The sequence below is a fragment of the Aulostomus chinensis genome, chromosome 9 (genome assembly GCF_037954235.1).
Source record: "Aulostomus chinensis isolate RoL2024-O1b breed Wild chromosome 9, RoL_Achi_v1.0, whole genome shotgun sequence".
Taxonomy (NCBI): Eukaryota; Metazoa; Chordata; class Actinopteri; order Syngnathiformes; family Aulostomidae; genus Aulostomus; species Aulostomus chinensis.
The window spans coordinates 24,364,056-24,384,099 of record NC_141328.1 but is presented as its reverse complement, the minus strand read 5'-3'; the positions used below and the strand labels follow the sequence as shown (position 1 = coordinate 24,384,099).

The following is a 20,044-nucleotide window of genomic DNA, read 5'->3' as shown; positions in this document are numbered from 1 at the left end:
GACCTTGTTTTGTTGTTTTTATAGTCTTTTTTTTCCCCCTCGTCTTTCTTTTCTGATACACCTTCTACCTACCTTTTGTGCCTCGTGTTTGTTTTTAAAAACAGCGTTGAGTGTGGAAGGCAAAAAGACGAGTTTCATTAAATGTCTTCAACTTTGTGCGGTTCTTGTTTATTAGGATTCCCATTAGAAGACGCCAGTGAGTCTTCCAGGGGTCCAACTCTGAAAACAAACATTTAATAAAGATGAAATATTTTAAGTGTATTCATTATGCAAACTTCCAGAGCACTATAATCAAAGTAAAATAGAATATTAAAAGCTGAAAAACATGGACGTGTATGTGTGGATGGTGGCCAGGGTTAGAGTCACTGGTGTAGACAGCAGAATGTACTGCCTTCAAGGGATAAGGGTGAAGAGCTGCAGGAACTGTAAGAGGGGCACTCTGCTGACGCTGATCTGAAAGAGAGAAAAATCAAGGTTTCATCGTGTTAAGCTATGGAAACACATTACATGCACCTAAGAAAATAAATTTGAATTCATTCTTGTTCATTTGTGCCCCATTTTTCTGAAGTAATGAGATACATTTTTCATTTGAAAATAATTGGCCCAGTTTCCCTGAATTAACATACAGTTTTAATTGTAAAGGCATCAGTGAGGACCTCTCACTCACCTGCGTGGATGAGGCACATCCGTTGATAATCAACTGGTACGTTACAGCCCTGAGGAGGACTTCGCTCCGTATGGGTGACTGACGGCTTCTCACTCAATACCAAAAATCAGAGCTGATTTTTTTTTTTTTAACTCTTAGAAAATTTATGTTCTGAATTTAAAAACAAAAAAAAAAATTGGGGTTTTGCGTGAAAGCATATTAATTCAGAAAAACGGCTTAATGAAGCATTCCTTAGCCCAGAATACAGCCTCCCTTTGTCAACCTCTCCACCAGCTTTTGGTAAAATCGGCTTGTGTTTTTGCTTATTTCTGCGTGGTAAAAACACAACCCCCATAGCGAAGGTGATAAACATTATATACAGCAAAATGTTTATTTATTTATTTATTTTTTTGTAAAACTGGTTTAGTGTTGGGTTACTCTTGAACTGTTTTTTTTTTCTGGTCTTTTCCTGCCCCTGCAATCATTCTTTCACTGTCTGTTTTCCCTGCAGAATTCTATACGACACAACCTGTCCTTGAACAAGTGTTTTCTCAAAGTGCCTCGATCCAAAGACGACCCTGGAAAAGTAAGTATTTCCTCAACAATGGAACGCGACTGAAAAGCTCAGCTTGAATTATGTTGTGGCACACAATGAGAGTGCAAGCTGATTTTTTTTTTTTCCGCGAGCTCACAAATGTGGCCGTGGCAAACAGCGACTGTCGTCCTGTGCACACGGTTGTGCCTAAGTGCGTCACCAATATTCACTTGTTCCTAGTCACACTCACACAAACACACAGTGTCGGCACTTAAAAGCAATTTGTAGCTCCATAACTGCTTGTGCTGAATGCTTAATGGCGTCTTTTCTGTTTTCAGCTGCTCTTCCGATGTTGATTCTGCCAAGTAATAATGTGGCACAGGGAGTAATGAATAATAAGTTTATGTAGGGACACTCCTACAGATGCAAGGCCATTCACGCATCTGTTATGTTTTATTAGGCCCTATTTCACCCTGCTCTCCATCGCTCTCTCTCTTTCACATACACATAACACATATATTGGAAGGAACATTTAGGTATGCGCTACCACTGTCGTCAGGAAGCAAACTTGCCACAACCACTTGATATTGACAATTTGTCAGGCCCTTGTTTGGTCTGAATGGAAGAAATTGTTCAGACACTGATATCAGATAATTACAGGTGATCACTCTTGCTGCTCCGTTGAAGCTGCTGTAATAAAAGCTCAAACGTGTGTATTTTGATTCGCAGAAACCTTCTATTGAGCACTCCAAACTATATTCATTTATTTTTAGGCTGGGGAGGATGGAGTTCTTCAGACTGTGGGATTTAGGAGCCATTGAAAAATGAATTAAGGGGAAGAAGGTTTAAATAATTCAAACCAAATCCTTGGGTTTGAGTGGAGGCCCATAGTCTGCAAAGACACAAAGAGAGTGGCTCCCCCCTGATTAGCCGGACTTGGACCTGACCAGCACCTTAATTCACACCTTGGATGGAAGTGGTCGATACCTCGACACTGGGGGAGGTCATCTGTGTGTGGAGAAGTTGAATGTTTGAAGCCAAAGAGAGAGGGGAGAAGCTAAATCATGCATGTGCTAACGTTAATTGGCTGTGTACTGTTCAGTGATGTGGGACTGAGAGACGGGGAGGAGAAGAGGCAAAGATGAGGGAGGTAGGAAGTGGGGAGGGAGGGAGGGAGGGAGGGGGAGGTGGATGTTAAGAGAGGAGCTCTGTGTGTGTGTGTGTGTGTGTGTGTGTGTGTGTGTGTGTGTGTGTGTGTGTGTGGCCCAGATGAACCTCCTGAATTCTGTCGGCAGCGTTGGACCTCCTCTGGAGGGAAGAGGAAAAATGAAAAAAAAAAAAAAGAGACCAGGAGGAAATCAAGGACCTAAAAGCAATTGATTTCCTCTCCTCTCATTGTTTATTTTGGGGGCTGCTGTGTTTTAACTTTGAGTATCAAAAGGATTTCGGTGGATTTTCTAGGGTAAGGAAACAACGGCATGAACGGCTGCAAAACTAGACCTCATCTTCAAATTTAGTCACATATTTTTTTTTCTTGATGTGAATTTGACCCCAGCAATTTTAACCTCTGAAAAATGATTGTAATTAAAATTGTTGCACAACTTTACATGTCAGAAACTGAGACCACCCCCTAAATAGCCCTTCAAATTAAACATAACTCTTCATCCTTGCTTGCAGAAAAGTACTTTATTGTCAAGGACACGGATGTACTCTCCTTTGAATGTGGCTGTTTAGAAAATCATTTCGCAGTTTTGTTTTTCTATGTAAACACGTTATGGTGTGAGCCGGAGATAACTTGCCTAGCCACTTGCCATGCTAGCTCAGCCTCGTCACTCGATGGCTTTCTGCAAGCAGGCGGTCGTCGCTGGTGATCAGCGGTTGAGAACAGCCGTGCGTTGGCGGGTCAGTTTGGGGTTGCCTGCTGTCTTGCATTTCTCCATGGTGGTGCAGCATGAGATATTGTCAGAAATGTGAGGTCCTGTTAGCAGGGACGGCTAACTTGGCGTGTCTCAACACTTGTGAGCAGCCGTGAGGTTCACAGTCAGCGGCCACCGTACCTTAATGTTAGGTCAGTAATGATACGCTTCATGGAGATAAAACAACCATAGATTAAAGGTTTTATACCTACATTGTTAAAGTACTCCTCTCCTTTACTTACGGATTCCAATCCTCAAAGAGTGAATAAACACAAATTATACTGCGGCCAAAATCAAGAGAGGAAACTTGCACATCTGAGCTTCTCAACGGTGGTGACCAGTCATCCACAGTCCCAGGAATTTACCAGGTTTCTTGCGATCTTGCCAGCTTTGCCATCTCTGTCAAAAAAGTACGACGGACACAAGAGTTGGGCACTATTTTAGAGCCATGGTGCCTTTTGACCTGCAGTCTGTTGCCAAAATGAGCAACCTAGTGGAGTAGCCTTCTCAAGGGATGGTTATGCTGACTTCACATCGTAGACATGCTCAAATTTACCCCAAAGAACAATGTTGCATACCAAAGTGTACAGGACCGTGAAAACATAAAATGGTGTGAATTTTGTATTGGCCCAATCGTCTCAATTATATCAAGAAAAGTCACATCGATGACTTATTTCGAAAAGAACATTAAACACGGAATTGTGTCACATTGACTCCACAGCGAATATGAGTGAGAGGAATCTAATTGGGTGCAAACCTGAAATAACTAACAGATGTGTTCATTTTTAGATGTAAGGGATGACATTTTTCTGTTTAGAGACACTTGTGAAACGTTGAGATATTAATTGGTTGAAATGGTCTCGGGGTTCGTTTTATGTCCGTAAATCAGCTAAGTTTATTTGTACTGCATCTTTCACAGATACAAAATCAAGAACATACCAAAGGGACAGTGACCACACGCTGCTGGTTAAAATCATGAGAGCAGCAAATAAATGCAACGCAGTGCAAGCGCACCCGAAACACAACCAAACGGATAGGACAGTAGTCACAACTCCTAGTGAGATAGTCGTGCACAGGATCTAAACTAGGGGCAGGTCTTTGAGAGTGGAGACCAATCTGAAACGGAACTAGTTCACATTAAAGAAAATAAGCAATAAGTGGAAGCTGCGTTTCCTCTTGTAATAAAAGAACTTCTAGATCAGAAGCTTTTCCATGTCTACTAAATGTTGGATTTTAACAGTAAAACGACTGTTTTTCACCCCTGGTTCAGGCCTCTGAGCTACCTTATCAGCCTCTTGTAGTACTGTGTTGGTGTTGGCAGTATGTTTTCTCACTTTCTCAGTCTTTCTTGTCGCATTACACTTCTCACTGGTGACCAAACTAGCTTCCTCGTTCTCTGAGTTGATGTGAGACGTAAGTTGATTGAACTCAAGTGGCATATTTAAAGGCTACTGGCACTCACGTGTTCTTCTTTCATTCAAAACCTACATTCAAGTAGGCCAACACAATCACCATGTGGACAAGCTACAGCAATATGATCCAGTGTTATATTTACCTCCTCCTAATGCCTTATTTTTTCATGTAAGGGGGTCGTCCGAGGACTTTTTCCCCAACCTCACTTATTAAAACAATAAATAAGACATAATGAAAAAAATGTACCTAAACCTACAAAGCAGTGTAAACCACTGGCCAAGCCCTCACTGTGTCTTCTGTTGGGTCACTCTGCAGGGGTCCTACTGGGCCATAGACACCAACCCTAAAGAGGACGCAGCACCCAGCAGGCCAAAGAAGAGACCGCGCTCTGGTGAAAGGGTAAGAACATTAACCCACACAATGCAGAGCACTCCAACTTCAGTTAGTATTCAACTGACGTCGGTGAAGTTGTTTAACACTCGCTACATCAGGTTTTTGCTGCCCCAGTTGTCTTTATATATATATATATATATATATTTTTTTTTTTTTTTTTGGTAGCTTCAAAATTCCTAAATAAATCCTCCATTTAGTCCCAGTACAAGCTTAATGGTCCAGTGGCAAATGAGAGCATCGTGTGAGGAAATATTCATGTGATCAGACACGTGATCAGAAAATAATGGAGAAAAGCTGCAGATACAAGAGGAAAGCTGGTGCGACAAGGCTTTTCTTTCCCTCTCACGGTGATGACGCCAAGGTGGAGCAGAAACAACCGAAATGGTCAGAAATGTTACATGAAATCAAATCTGTTCGGTTATTTTTGTGATTTGGTGACGTTGTTGTCATCGGCACATCGAGGGCCACATCGCTCTGAGATGATGTCATCGGCAAGCCAGGCACAACGTCGTCAAAAACGCTTAACCACTCCTCCACGCCACGCTTGATATACTATTACAGTACAGCGTCATCCAGAGAAACCGTTTACTCCACAGCTGCTGAGGTTGTATTTGTCTACTGCTCGAATGTTACAGAAAAACGACACAGAACGGGTGAAAAATTCAGGTGGCTGGAGGCTTTATATCCCTGGGTTGTCTGCACATTCCACTCTTTTTATTGCAATATACCAAGGTTGTAAAAATGTGAAATCAAATTTTTAAGATTAAAATTGTAAAAATGTACCGAGTTTTTATCACGCTTTGCTTATTTACACAAAACCAGGAATAGCTGATTATTGCTGCAGGGCTTCACTTTTGGGCATTTTGGTGCGACAAGAGGAACGACATGTCAACTCAACAGTCTGTGTTTGGAATGAGCCATTTTGTCTCTGTTACGGTAATATTCAAGACATGTCGGTAACATTTTTTGGGGAATTACTTCAAATTTGGCACAAATGTTCACCCCTGATGAACTGCTGAATGCGATATCTCAGGAAGACTTTGATTCATCGCATCTGACGCAAAACATCTACGTTTATCATGGACATGAAAGGACACTTGCCTGGCGGGTGGTCCAGCCGAGGTGCCAACTCCATTTTTTATTTTATAGCATTTCGCTTTTTCACTTTTGTACGGAAGTTCTTACTAACTGACAGTGTGATGTGCCGATGGCGTGGAGTGCAGCGGTGGCATTCCTCTAACCAGAGATCTTTTACAGGGATATGATTGTTAGCCCTATGCTTAACCTCCAACCTGGAGGACCAGTGGGTTGCTTTCTGTCTGGTATCTACCCTTTGATCTGTCTGACTGGGGTGGAATTTAAACTCTAGGGTTCACTGAGACTTGAAAGACCTCTGACTACAAAAAGGTGGCAACCCAGCGGAATGATGTTTTGCTTTGAAAAGACTCAAAAATAGCAAAGCCCTCAAATGTATCATGGCCATTTGCCGTGGCTGCATTGAACAGGCGGGGTATCTTTGTGTCTTTTGGTTGATATTGAGTCCTGGAGAGGGCATGTCTGTCTTCTTTAGCACGCGTATCATTTTCTATACACAACATGCCACACCTTTGTACATTGTATATCCCTTCAAGTAGGGTTGACTTGCATGGGAGTCTGTTAACCACAGGATGCTGGATTAGAGGCGTTCAAGATGCCGCTAAAACAGCAGGTGAAAGCTTAGAATAGATGTAAGAACACAGAAGTAGGGATGAAAATTGGTTCTGGGAAATTGATTGACAGCGGCGGAGGCTAAAAATATATGTAACCTTGTATCAACCCACCAGATTGCGACTGCTGCTCAGTCATGAACCTGAGGATCTGAATACAAAGGCAGAGCAGAGTGCGCTCCGCGATGTACCGCAGGTGAGCTGTCACCTCTGTCGCTCTACGTCTCTGTTGTAGCGATGTAGCGAGATCCTTAGCAGCTTATTGGCTTCAATAAACCTCCAAAACAAACAGATTCAGTACTCAACACATGACACAACTCCCAGTTGACAGTCACCTTACAATCAATGGGAACAAACAGTATCCATTATTCAAAGATGCTGCTGTAACCTTTGGAAGGATCAAGTTCTTCAGCAACTAAATTATTAAATGATTTCACCTGCAGAACTATCAGTAAATTTGATTCCACCACCTGCTGAAATACATACAAGTACTTCAGATTTGATTGAATAATGTGTGGTGATACCTCATAAAAAAAATAGATTATAAATTGATGTTAGAATTGAAATAGAACTTAAGCCAGGGATGTACTGAAGCGTCATCATTGAAGGACAGTTGAGTAGGATTAAGTGACCTCTAGATTATGACCCCTAAACTTCCCCGGTCCCTTTTCCAATGTGGAGGAGAACCTACAGTTTCACCTACATTGAGTCCCGTCCATCACTTACCAGATCATAATCAGAAAAATGTATGTCCCACAGGGTAATTATTGCGCCGCTCAAACACAGTTAACGAAGAGGAAAGGAGGTCGAGAGTAGCAATTTAAATATTTTTTTATCATTAATATTATTATTATCGGGCTGCACAGTGGTGAAGTGGTCAGCAATGTGGCCTCACAGCAAGAAGGTTCAGGGTTCGAGTCCCGGCTCGGGCATGGGATCTTTCTGTGTGGAGTCTCCATGTTCTCCCTGTTCCTGCGTGGGTTCTCTCTGGTACTCCGGCTTCCTCCCACAGTCCAAAGACATGCAATTTGGGGACGAGGCTGATTGATACTCTAAATTGACCGTAGGTGTGAATGTGAGTGTGAATGGTTGTTTGTCTCTCTATGTCGGCCCTGTGATGGACTGGCGACCTGTCCAGGGTGAACCCCGCCTCTCGCCCGTTGACGCTGGGATAGGCTCCAGCCCCCCCGCGACCCTTACTAGTAATGAATAAGCAGAAGACGACGATTATTATTATCATTATTATTATTATTATTATTATTCACTTAAGTGAAAGCCTGCTTGAAGTTCGAGGCACTTAAATGTTCAACCAGAAATAAAAAAAATAAAAAAATTACACTGAATTTTTTTTCAGTTGTTTCTGAACACGTTCATTTGCTTTGACGCTTTGATTTTGCAAAGACGCACTGTAAATTTTAGCCTTGACTTTCAAGCATTCAATGCTGCTGATTTTCAGCTCAAGTATCGATTATCGGCCTCCTTGACCTTAACAATAATAATCAGTGTCAGCCTTTGAAATACAATATTAATCAATTCCTAACTCCAGATACTTTTCATTTAGATATAGAAGACGCATTATACTCGAGAAAATACAGGGATTCTTAGTTACAGGTGTCTCTATGCTGATCAAGGTATAGTAGTGTTATATTCCTTTCTTTCTTTTTTTTTGTTGCCAGAAATCCGTCCTAGATTCCTCTGATGTTTTTGTGTAATACTCTAAATCTCTGGTCCAGCCGCCAGCCCGCTGAGGTTTCAGTGAATCTACACCCAACTATCTTTGTCATTTCACTTTAAAAAAAAACTTGCAGACACTAATCATAGTGCAGCAGAACCTTGTTTCCCTCATCCTTTGTCTCTGTCACTGCTTCAGAGTCTTGATCATTATCTTTCTGTCTGTGTATCTGTTTGTCTGCCACTCCTGTCTCTCCCTGTCTCACCCGTCTACCTGCTTTAGCCCTCGCCTCTCCGGGAGCACAGGCAGCCTCGGCGCCACAAAGTGCACAATCAGGGTTGCTTGTTGGAGGGAAAAGAAAAAATACAGGAGGGGAGATGGAAAAAATTACTAAGGAGTAAGGAAAAGGAAGGGTCAAAGAAAAAAATGCCGAGAGAGAAAAGACATCAAGGTAGAGAGAGAGGAGAGAAGAAAAAGTCAAGCTGCGAGGAGAAGAAGATGGAGCGGAGGGAGAGTATTCTAGGCTTGTGTTCCAGTTAATTACCACAGAAGGCCCCGGGCTGCCGTTAGACATATTTTCTTCACCAACTATTTTTTTTATTACAAACATTAATTAATTCAGAGCCTTGTCATCTCGTCTTACATGGATGGGCCCTTCGACCCCTTTTCTTACGCCTCACTTACACTGCTGGCAGACACACTGCGGGCTGTCACATGGGCTAAAGAGAAACAGGGAGGTTTTAAGTGCTAAGATTTATGGCAGTGTTGCTGTTTGAGGAAAAAAAAAAAAGGAAAACGCGAGGCTAAATATGTTGTACTGTTTCATCGGGGTTTTGTTGCACCTTGGCGACACAGTCAAAGTCTTTTAAGTCGTCTGATGACAGCGGCTGTGCGAATGAAGATTTGAAGTTGGCAGCAGGGCTAAACGTCAGCTGCATAAATGTATTGTACGAATGTGTAGACAGGCGGTGGAGTTTAGTAGCAACATCTCCGGTGCCCCTAGCTTAAGCGCACTCTTTATTTGCCTTTCTGTCTGCCTATCTATCTGTCTGTCACCACTCAATTATACCTCCACCTCTTCCTCCACGAGCCTTCCTCACTCCTCTCTTCACCTCTCTGTTGTCTTCTTTGTAACTGCCTCCACCAGGGAACTGGAAACCGTTTCCTTGGGAGTTTATCATAAATTAAAGATTGCATTGTTGCCAACCAATCCTCTTACTGTAAGCAGTTTGGGAAGGCAGGCAAGCAGCCTTGAACCCTGAAAGGAGTCAGAAGAGGGAAAAAATATCGTCCTCTTCTTTTTCCGGGTGTCAAATTAGCCCCTCATTGATCTTTGACTACTTCGTCATATCCCCATAAGTTCTTTGTGAGGACAACAGAAAAAAGGAACGCCTGCACAAGACATTGAATAATGTATGAGAATGCCTTGATTTATCTTATCAACTGAAAGTGATGTGTCCACTTTCCAGGCTGCTTAAATGTCCGGCAATTTAAATGAAGTACGCCTCAAATAGTTGGAGCCTGAGGCACTCTGGTGATTCAGGCGGCTCCGTACGTAATCATGAACTTGCGGCATACAGGCATTTCTCATAACCTGTGTCACATTTCATTTCCTCCCTCGTTTTTATTGTCACCCTCGTCTGCATATTTCTAATTAGTGGAGATCGCATTTATAATACTTATGCATATTTATTAACAGACAAGACTTTAAAAAATGGCACTTCTATTAAACCAGGCTTAATTCTTTTGAATGTAGATGTGATACATTGCTATGTTTAACCCAATAAAAGCCAGAACCAGCGACGCAGACCGACTTCTCAGGAATTTACACAATTCGTTTTGAGCTCAATAATGAAAGATGACCAACTCAGCATTGCTGCAGGAGGTTTTTAACAGGTTTGCGTAAGGGAAACATTCAGGGGGTTTACATGCACAGCTGCCGTCGGGCTAAAGTAGCTCTATTAAGCCCATGAATTGGACCAAGGAAGCACTGCTATATCGACTGAAGTACATCCGTCTCCCAGAGGTAGAGGTATGCCCCTCATAGCTGGTCGCAATCTGACTCCCCTCTGGTTCACCTAAATTCAAATACTTCAAAAAAAAAAATAGAAATACTGCAGTGCAAGTGTGTACCTGTCACTGTGACCTTGACCTTTTACTACTTAAAAAAACTTTTCAGGTCATTCTTGAGGTCGACTGAATGTTTGCGGCAAAATTTAATGACATTTCCTCCTCAAGGCATTCCAGAGATGTCACGTCCACATGAGGAGACGGGGACCTGGACCAGTTCACCCTCAATTCCCAGTAAACATTTGTGCCAAATTTGACTCAAGGAGTTTATGAGAATGTTTGAATTCTGGGTTGAATGCCGGAACACCGAGACCAATTTTGGGTAGACTGAAGCATTTACTTGCCATAATTGAAAAAGTCAATGTGTTATTATTTCAGGGGCACTAACTTGTTTTTAATGCATTCTGAAAGTCCAGTTTCAAGCGAACTCATCCTGGAATCATCTTATTCTGACATCATAGAAACATACTGAGTGTTTGCCACATTCAACTTTAAACAAAGAGGAAAAGCTGTTCCTGCTGCTGTAGTATTTTCAGTACTCAGTATTTGTAGTATGTTTTGCACGCGTCACGTGAAAATTCACAGATTTGCTTCTCTGAGTCAGGAAAGCTCTCTTGAATCTTTTCATGCCGCTGAAACCAAGTTGTTCGTGGTGAGACACATAATGTTTGGGGTTTAGGGGAAGTTCAAATCGGAAATTATACAAGTTTTTTGTTTTTTTTTCTGTTGATGAGTTTTTAGCTGAAGTGGCCAATTTAGCATTAACACTGTTTTAGCATCACAGGTCTTTTCCACAGCAAACATTTTGACGTGTTGTAGCAGAACGAGCACTGGTGTTACTAATACAATTAATGACTGTTCTGCTCAAGTGTCCCAGAAAGTCATGACAGTGTGATAGCGAGCCAGCATGCAGAAACAAACAAAGCAGCTAATTGTAATTCAGCCATCATTAATTTTACTGTTTGCATCTCCCACTGTGAGATGTCAAAATGTCGTAAATGAAAACAGCCTTTTTGCTGTTGATCTCCGGGAGGCGTTGTTAATTTAGACCTTTTTTAATTCATTACAAATTTATTAATTTCATTAAATCATACATAGAATTATCTCACAAAAAAACAACAACCATCTATGTTCTTTTTTTTGGGGGGGGGGGGGTACCTTCGTTCGTCCATTTGTCCTCTCCCTCTCCATCCAGGCGTCAACACCTTACAGTCTGGAGTCGGAGTCTCTGAGGATGGACTGCATCATGTCGGGAGGGGCGTCGCCCACTCTGGCCATCAATGCTGTAACAAACAAGGTAGGACACAAACCAGTCACTTCGCGAAGACCTTGAGTCATGTAACCCATCAGTCATTATTTAAAAAAAAAAAAAATCAAAACAGAGCAGCAACCACAGATTTGTTTCATTTGTATCTCAGTGTGCAATATATCACCTCCTCCTGTCTAATATTTATTTATTTATGTGCAAAGTCAAGACTGTAATTCCCAACCTGTCTGCATTTGAGATTCACAGAAAAACACACTGCTGAAAATGTTTAGCTGCTTAGAGGCACCATCATAAAATCGTGTCCGTACTGTACGTGTTCTAATAGCAAGAAATATGAGAGAGGACAAATCTTGTGCTATGCAGGAGGCAACGTTTATGAAATAAGTGGTAACCTCGGCGTTAAATGATTCATATTCCCCAAGCTGGAAGTATGGACTACATGGTTGCAATTTAACACATAAAAAAGATGAATTCAGAAAGTAGATTTTAGAGATCTAGATTTAAGATCGGGATCTGGATGATTCGGCCAAGAACGCAGCAGCTCACGTCCACAGATTAAAAAAAATAATCGTCACGGAAGTAAGTAAAACAACCAGACACATTAGAAGTACATTTGATGAGTCATGTTACAGTGCAGGTGTTGAAATTAATACAGAAAACAATTAAGCGCATGAACACTTTCTGATGGTTTCTATGCTGAAATGTCTGCGTGGCACATGGAAGCATTCGCAGACAGATTTAGCTTGCAAAATACAAATATTAAAAACTTGAGACAATAATGGCACGCAAAAGGCTTGACAGTATCATCTCATTCACCCTCACACTGGCAGTGGAAGCTGCCATCACAAGGCCCCGACCTGAGCCGTGCGGCCTGGGGCTGGTCATTCCACCCTGGTACCCTACAGGGTATCAAGAATGCTTACTGACTGCAACGCCAAAGAGTTGGCCGCAAGCGCTCGACTCCTCTTAAACTACCGCTGAGCACCAGATTCTTCCCTTTGCTTCAGGAACAAACATTACATGCAGTTGTATCAGCAAGTATATCTCTGTAAATCTAATGATTTGGGGTTAACTAGGTGGAATGAAGGTTTGCACAGATGAATTAGCCAGGACCACACTGTGGAAAAAATGCACTCCAGCTAAACGCAACAATAAAAGAAACCATCAATAAATGAACTCTCTAAGCTGACAGGGAATTTGACGTCTGCTTCTAGATAATCAATGAAAAAAATAGAGCTGTCCTGTCCGTTTTCCTCGTACGCCATCGATACGTGGGCCACTTTTACGGGCCTTCACTTTAAAACACAAACTTATGCAGTGACACATCCATACACGCAAAAAAAAAAAGCTGACCTGGATGTGAGGGTCAGAGGTCAAGCAGCAACTGAGACCTCTGATGCCAGTCTGGTATCACACACACACACACACACGCACACACACACACACACACACACACACACACACACACACACACACACACACACACAGTTTGACGGCTGACCTGCAGATAAAGAGACGATTTGTCCAAAAGCAGCAGCGGCGGCGGCAGCAGCTCTGAGTGTTTGGTCTGGACGTGCTGTGAAGGTCTGCACTTGACATCTTTCTTCTGTTTTCCGTTCTCTCTGTTTTTACAGGTCGTGACTGCCATTTCAGAGAAGTAGCTAGTAAGAAATATTTTCAACTCCCGGGGAATCAGACGATTATTTGACATCACATGAATTATATAGTCAAATAACAATAATAATAATAATAATGATCAGCTAGCTCGAGGCAATCAAGTGCATTGGAATTAAATTCATTTAAGGTTCTGCACTGTTCTGAATTAATTAAAAACTTAAGAGTTGACAGTTAAAATTGAAACCTAAAAAAAAAAAAAAATTTTTTTTTTGTTTATTTATTTATTATTACTTTTTTAATAAAAGCCTTAATACATTTTTTTAACATCTTCACCGGTGTTGGAATGTCTGTACTTTGGCACATTTCCAACGTGATAAAGTTGTTTTGCTCAAAACGAGACAAACATGTCACTTAACAATTGATCATGGATTGTAGTCTGAATATATTTTATCAACGCTCCTGATCCTCATGCTTTTTCCATAAACATCTGCACTTGAGGGAGGAAGCAACGGTCAGACTTTCGTCACATGATTCATCTGCGTTGAAGTCAAATTTACATTTTATGGTTTCAAGATTAATGGCAGGTAAAATTGTATTAATGTTCACTGCGCTAAATAAAATCATTTAGTTTTCAGTAATCAGTGTACATTTTTCCCTGTGGTATCAAAATTGAATTAGTTTTTATGTCAAAGTAATAAATTCTAGCGACAATAAAATTACACAGAATGAAGGGATCATTTCTTGCAACCACTTTTTAAAATCAGCTAATTCCAGTGAGTTCAACAATGCATGGTTTGATAGTGCATATATCAACTGGTCGTAGTCACACCATTCTCTCGAGACAGTTTTGGCGTGACGAACTCTGCAGGTGGAGAGACACCAGCTGTATTTCACTCATCAAATTACAAGTTGACTGGTCTTACTCATCAATATAAATATTAACACAATGATTCAGAGCCGGGAGAGGAGGACCTTGATGATAATATTGCTGACGCGGCGCGTTACCCTCCCACATCCAGACAGGTGGCGTCCTGCAGGCACAGCAGTGCGTCAGAGCCTCTTCAATCACACGTTTGCTCACTGATGTTCTGTTTGCTTTGGAGAGTTCCTGTGCTTTTGAAAGATGTTCCAGTAACAGGATTCCAGGAAATCGGGATAAGATCGTGGAATTCCTGAAATCGCAGTGCTTGTAGCCTTCCTAGAAACATTATTTGATCATTAGTCGTTTTTATTTTCTCTAATGCATTGATGTAAACATCAAATGCCCCAGAAACTGCCTGATAATTTCCTTGTATTAAAGCGAGGTTGCAGGTTCATTCACCAAAAACCAGAAATACTGATGATAAGCTCCAGGATTAACATTTGAAAAGCTCACTATTGAAAAGATTTTGTCTTTCCTCTGGAAGACACTCTGCAGGGTGGTGCTCTGCCCCAGAGTATTCTCCGAAGGTTGTATTTTCACATTTGTCTATACAATTAAACGTTGCCTGGAGGTAACGCCAACACGCTCCTTCACAAGTACTGACAGTCAAACATAACAGGAGTAGCGTGATTCAACATAATCCTGAGGCACTGCTTTTCAAATCTTTGTGATCTGTCACGACAAGAAAATAAACATATCCTCTGAAGAGAAACATGCGTTCCTTTATATAATTTTTACTGAAATAAAACGGGGGTTTTGGTCTGCGGGTCAAGACATTTAATCTAAATTTCCATGTTTATGTTGTTTTCATGCAGCAGCAGAGCTCATTTACATATAGTCAAGCGGCACTTTAATTTCCATATTTGCTCATTAGTTGTCTCACAAGTAAATGGTGCATGGGTGACCACTTGAGGTGGGTGATGTTCACTTTATATAAACTGGCAAATGGACAAAGCGAAGGAGAGTGACAAAATGGGCAACCAGGAATAATAAAATCATGAAGTACTGCCTTTGAGGGGGTTTTATGATGCATTGACCCTGTTTAATAGCCTGTGTTATTACATGATTCCTCTGTGTGTGTGTGTGTGTGCGTGTGTGTGTGCGTGTGCGGCGCAGGTAGCGTTGTACAACCCAGAGGCTGAAGGCAGCGAGAGTCCTGGGAGTCTAGCCGGCAGTCTGAGCAATAGTCTGTCGGACCAGAGTTTGGCGTCTGTCAACCTCAACAGCATGAACACGGCGGTCAGCAGCGGCAGCAACGTGCACAGCTTCACACCAGTAAGCGCAAAGCGGGTAGAATGTGTGGCGCCATGTTTCCTCTCCGCTCGTCTGCTGTCTGACGGGTGTTTTGTTTTAAATTCTGCCCGTATGCAGCGGCACTTTGCTACAGAGTTTCAGGAAGGAAGAAAGACCCAGTTCTGCTTCTTTGTCCAAATCAATAGATGAGCAGCAGCACTGTGAGGGGCCTGGGAGTGGCCTTGGAGGACAAAAACCCCCTGTGCATCCTGGTCGTTGAAGGTTTTTACCCTCTGGGCAAATGGAAACAACTCAGTCCTCTTCCTCTTTTTTCTCTGAATCAGAAATATATGCACACTCAAACTCCTCAATAACGCCTTACAAACGTCTCAGTCATTCTCGGGCCTCGTATGTTTACATGTCACGAACTAAAACTGACCTGATGACGCGTCAACAGAGGCACGATGTGTAAACTTGTAGGCATGAATTTTTTTTTTGTTTTTGAGCGGCTGTCCCTAATCAGGCTCATTTAGTAATCGACACAGACGGAGTTGTCCGCCATTATTTTGCGTTCATTCCATCCACATTTGTGCAAGAAAGCCAACAGAATAAACGGCGCAATCCCCCAGGAACTCAGGGGGGCAGTGTGGAGCAGCAAAGAAAGCTGAAAAACCGAGGAAGGGGTTGTATGGAATGCCCTCACAGACCACAGTCGGATTTGCCTTTGGCCTCATGTCTTCAAGTTTCCCTTTGTGCAACGTCCTGAGTTGGCCTCTAGTGGATGCACTGCATAAAATCCACCCGCACCTGGAAGTACGAGGGCAGTGATGGTTACCTTTACACTCATGTTGACTCTGAGTTGTTCCTACCTCCACTGCTGGTTCAGAGGTGGATCGAGTTGTGCAGGTTTACAAAGACCAGGAGACGTAACAGCTGGTCATTATTCTCAAAAAAGGCCCGTAAAGGCGTATATATACAGCCCAGTTTCATGAAAATATCTTTTTTCCAGCCATGAAATACATCTTCAAGGACTTCTGCCTGCCAGCCGGTGCCTTGTCCCTCTTTTCCCAAAGTATCCAATCATTTCACTTCTGCTTTATCTCCCAGCAAGAATGAATTTGTAGCTTACATTCTGTTTTCACTCGATACTGACAATCTGGATGATTCATTCAGTGGTCCAGACAGTTACAGTCAGTACTGAAGGTGTCTGCTGCTTTTACTGCATTTACCAGCGAACCCCTCCTGTTGTTCAGAGTTTTCAAGCAAATACATTTTCTTTGGAGAGCAGATTTAGCATGCTTTGGTTACATATGGATGAGTCTGTTGTGTACTTGAGTGCACGGATATGAGCGGGTGCTAAAGGAGCAGAGTTGGAGGGTGTGTCTGTTTTTATGTAGCAGCAGTCCCCCGGCAAATATTGCACGGATCAGTGTTTGGATGTTGCCATCTGATCAAATGTCACACTAAGCTACACGTCGGTTCATTCTGGAAGCTCCCAGGGGATGAACATCTGGCAAGGTGCTTGAAATTACCCATGATGCTTTGTATCTCCCTCCATTCACTGCGGTCATGAAGCATCCATTCAATCTTGTCTAATTATGGACACTTTTGATTGACTTGTAATATCTTTATCAAAGTGTTTGTGTCTGTCCTTTCAAAGTAAATCTAATACCATTTGAAAGGCCAGTCGCGGTCCGACAGCGTTTGATCCAAAATTACAGGAGTGCTGAAAAATGGCAGCTGTTCATTATTTTTCCCTTGTAGCAGCTGCTCACCTTTTTACCATCAATCACTTCTCCCCGCTCACCTCCCACCTGCATTAGCAAAGGTCAGTGCAATCTCATCTCGTTAACCTCTCATTTCGAGGGGCCATCTTTTGTTTTCCTCCTCCCTGCATCAGCTCCTCCACCCCTTGCCCTTCTCCTCCAATCGTTTCAGAGCTCATCCTGTGGTCTAGCCCGGTGGGATCTAGGTTAGTTCTGCCTCATTACCTGGCGCAGGTGATACCCTCCTGACTGACGGTGATTACGGGTGGCATCGCTGGCAGAGAGCTCAAAGATAGTTGATGGAAAGGCTGCCATTACTGGGTGGAGGTGGATGCGTCATGTAAATTGCTTGTATGTGCTGGGCGGAGGTTGAGGAGGATGACAGCTGGGGTGAGACGACTGAGGGTGGAGGACGGCAGGTGGCATTCACAGGAAGACATAGACATTTGAATCAAAGATTCTGAGTGACAGGATACAGTTCTGCTGCACTGGATGACTTCATTGCATTTTTTTGTAGATTTTTAGATAAATATTGAATTCAAAAGGAATGAACAGGCAATTTATTTCAGTTCCTTGTCCTTGGAACCATGTATTGTCTTTGTCAGCTAAAGTTTGGTGTAATGTATCTCATGTCCTATCAATATATGTTAAATCCCATATTTTCACCACTTTAAAGTGATTCATATTTAATGAAGCGGGGTCGTATGATGTCGTCATCCTAGTAAAGGTCTTAGCTTCAGTAGGTCAATGCGTGTTAGCTTAGCATCTCTAGCTCAGCATTGCACTCCTGACCATGGGGTACTGCAAGAAAAAAAACACGTTTTATCTTTCTCTCTGTAAAAAAAAAAAAAAAAAAAAGAAGATCTGATGTATGTTATATTTGTAACATTTTTCCTACTTTCCTCTTCCCATATTTTGGATCCACAGTTTTTAGCTGTAATACATCCTCAATGACTGCTCCTGCCACATGCTGTATCACTCCACAGCAGCACTTTATGAGTTAAACAGCTGAACTGCTACAAGAAAGAGCTGGAAAAAATGTTATGACTACAATATTCACAGATATAGATTTTTTTTTTTTTAATTTTTTGGGGAAGCATTTATTTGGTGGACAAAATGTGTTTTTTCCCTCTGCTGGACCCCGCCCACAGCATTGCGACGCTGAGCTACAGAGCTGTCGCTGCTCTCGGCTTTCTGACCCACAGCTATTGAAGCTAGTATGAATGGCTGCCTCATGTACAAAGACCTCCACTTCAATAAATGTGTTATACCCCTTTAAAGGTGATGAAAAGATTAAATGCGATCAAAAAATTCCAAATTTTGGATACCAAATCACTGTGTGCTGGTGAAGGCTCAGCATTTCTTGTGTATAATTATTAAAGTCTTGAATGAAGCAGCACACGAGAGGCAGGAACACAAATCTTTTCATATTTGTCACACATGTATTTCCACAAACAACAGGTGGTCCAAATAAAAATGATTCCATCTGCATACTGAGCTCCACGTCCTTGCTGTCACACACCCGGCCCCCTCCCTGCCATTCACTTTTTTATATGCCACTGCTGTGCTGTTTGAAAATTCACAGAAATTTGAACCTGCCTCTACAGTTTTTGCTGAACGTCTTTGCGTTTTGTAATTATTTTTAGTTATGCATACATGTATTTAGATGAAGCACTAACGTCTCCCTCTTTTTTCCCTCACTGTCTGTCAAAAGGTGAGCAGCCACTCTGAGCCTTCGTCCCAGTCTCTGAGTCTTCAGCAGCCGGCCCAGCCTGTGCCGCCTCCCCCTCCACCCCCACAGCCCCAATACGGTTTGCCCGTCCCAGAGTCTCGGGACAAGCATCTCTGCTTCTCGGACTTCGAGGACCTCAGCGCTTCTTTCCGCAGCCTTTATAAGTGCGTCTTCGAGCAGTCTTTCTCTCAGCAAGGTGGGTGTCAGCCCCCAGTTTGTTTGTGGATTAGTGTTTATCTGCTCATGTTTGCCTGTCCAACGTCGACACCGACACGTGTTCACCAAAAACAAAAAACTATATGTCAGGCTTCATGCACATAATTAACTGTCAAGCTTAGGCTCCTACTAAAATTGATGTGCGAAGAATTTAATATTGCTTTCATAGCGCTAAAAGCATCCCTGTCTTAACCTCTACCACACTCTACTCTTGCTCCATTGTATTTTAATAAACAAACAATCTGCTGTTCCGCGTATCTGCATTTTACGGCTCGCTCAGTCAAACGGGTAAAGGCAATTAAGAAGAAGAATTCATCAGAAGGAGAAAAAACTCACAAACACATCTGCAGCCGTGCAGAGCAAAGGGTTCTGCAGCTTTGATAGCAGCTAATTAGATTGGTTCCAAAGTTTGTGAAGCATCTCGCTAATTGCTTCCTGAAGCTTTCAGGTCAGCAGGCCTCCTCCCACTTGGACCCCCCACCATCCCACCACCCTGCTATCACCTTCCCTCTCCCTCCTTCCTCCCGCCACACACATATCCACTCCTGTTCTGTAACCGTGGAGATTGATGCGCTCCGTTGAGCTCTGCAACTGCCGCCACGATTCACCCTCTGACAAGGTCCCCTTCAATTTGTGGTCAGGGGTGTAGACGCAGAGGAGATTAGACAATGAGAATACTTAGATATAACAGAGACTTAAAAGGAAAATGATCAAGAAAATGGCTCTGGTGGATGTTTGATACAGTCTCTGAAGTGAGAGGCACTGCAGTAAACAGTCAGCAGCGGTGGTGCTGGAGTATGTGACCTCATGTTCTCCTGATATAAAAATGTGATCTGTGTCTGGACTCATTATCTGGATAATAAACAATCTGAATTTGCTCTTGTTTTTACGATATGAATGAGCCCCCTTAAAGCTGAGCATGAGTCTGAGGTGGTATCAA

General features: G+C 42.4%; 1 protein-coding gene across 4 annotated transcripts in view; it reads left to right on the top strand.

Moving 5' to 3' along the window:
- Nucleotides 1-20,044, top strand: part of LOC147256451 (forkhead box protein J3-like) — a 64,590-nt gene that overhangs the window by 34,356 nt on the left and 10,190 nt on the right. For 3 of the 4 annotated variants that reach the window (XM_086214439.1, XM_086214438.1, XM_086214437.1), the window contains exons 4-8: nucleotides 1,158-1,232; nucleotides 4,826-4,909; nucleotides 11,547-11,648; nucleotides 15,274-15,432; nucleotides 18,871-19,084. In XM_086214439.1, the coding sequence (XP_086070565.1) occupies nucleotides 1,158-1,232; nucleotides 4,826-4,909; nucleotides 11,547-11,648; nucleotides 15,274-15,432; nucleotides 18,871-19,084 (634 nt within the window). The remainder of the gene's footprint in view (nucleotides 1-1,157; nucleotides 1,233-4,825; nucleotides 4,910-11,546; nucleotides 11,649-15,273; nucleotides 15,433-18,870; nucleotides 19,085-20,044) is intronic. The other variant, XM_086214440.1, reaches the window with a different exon arrangement.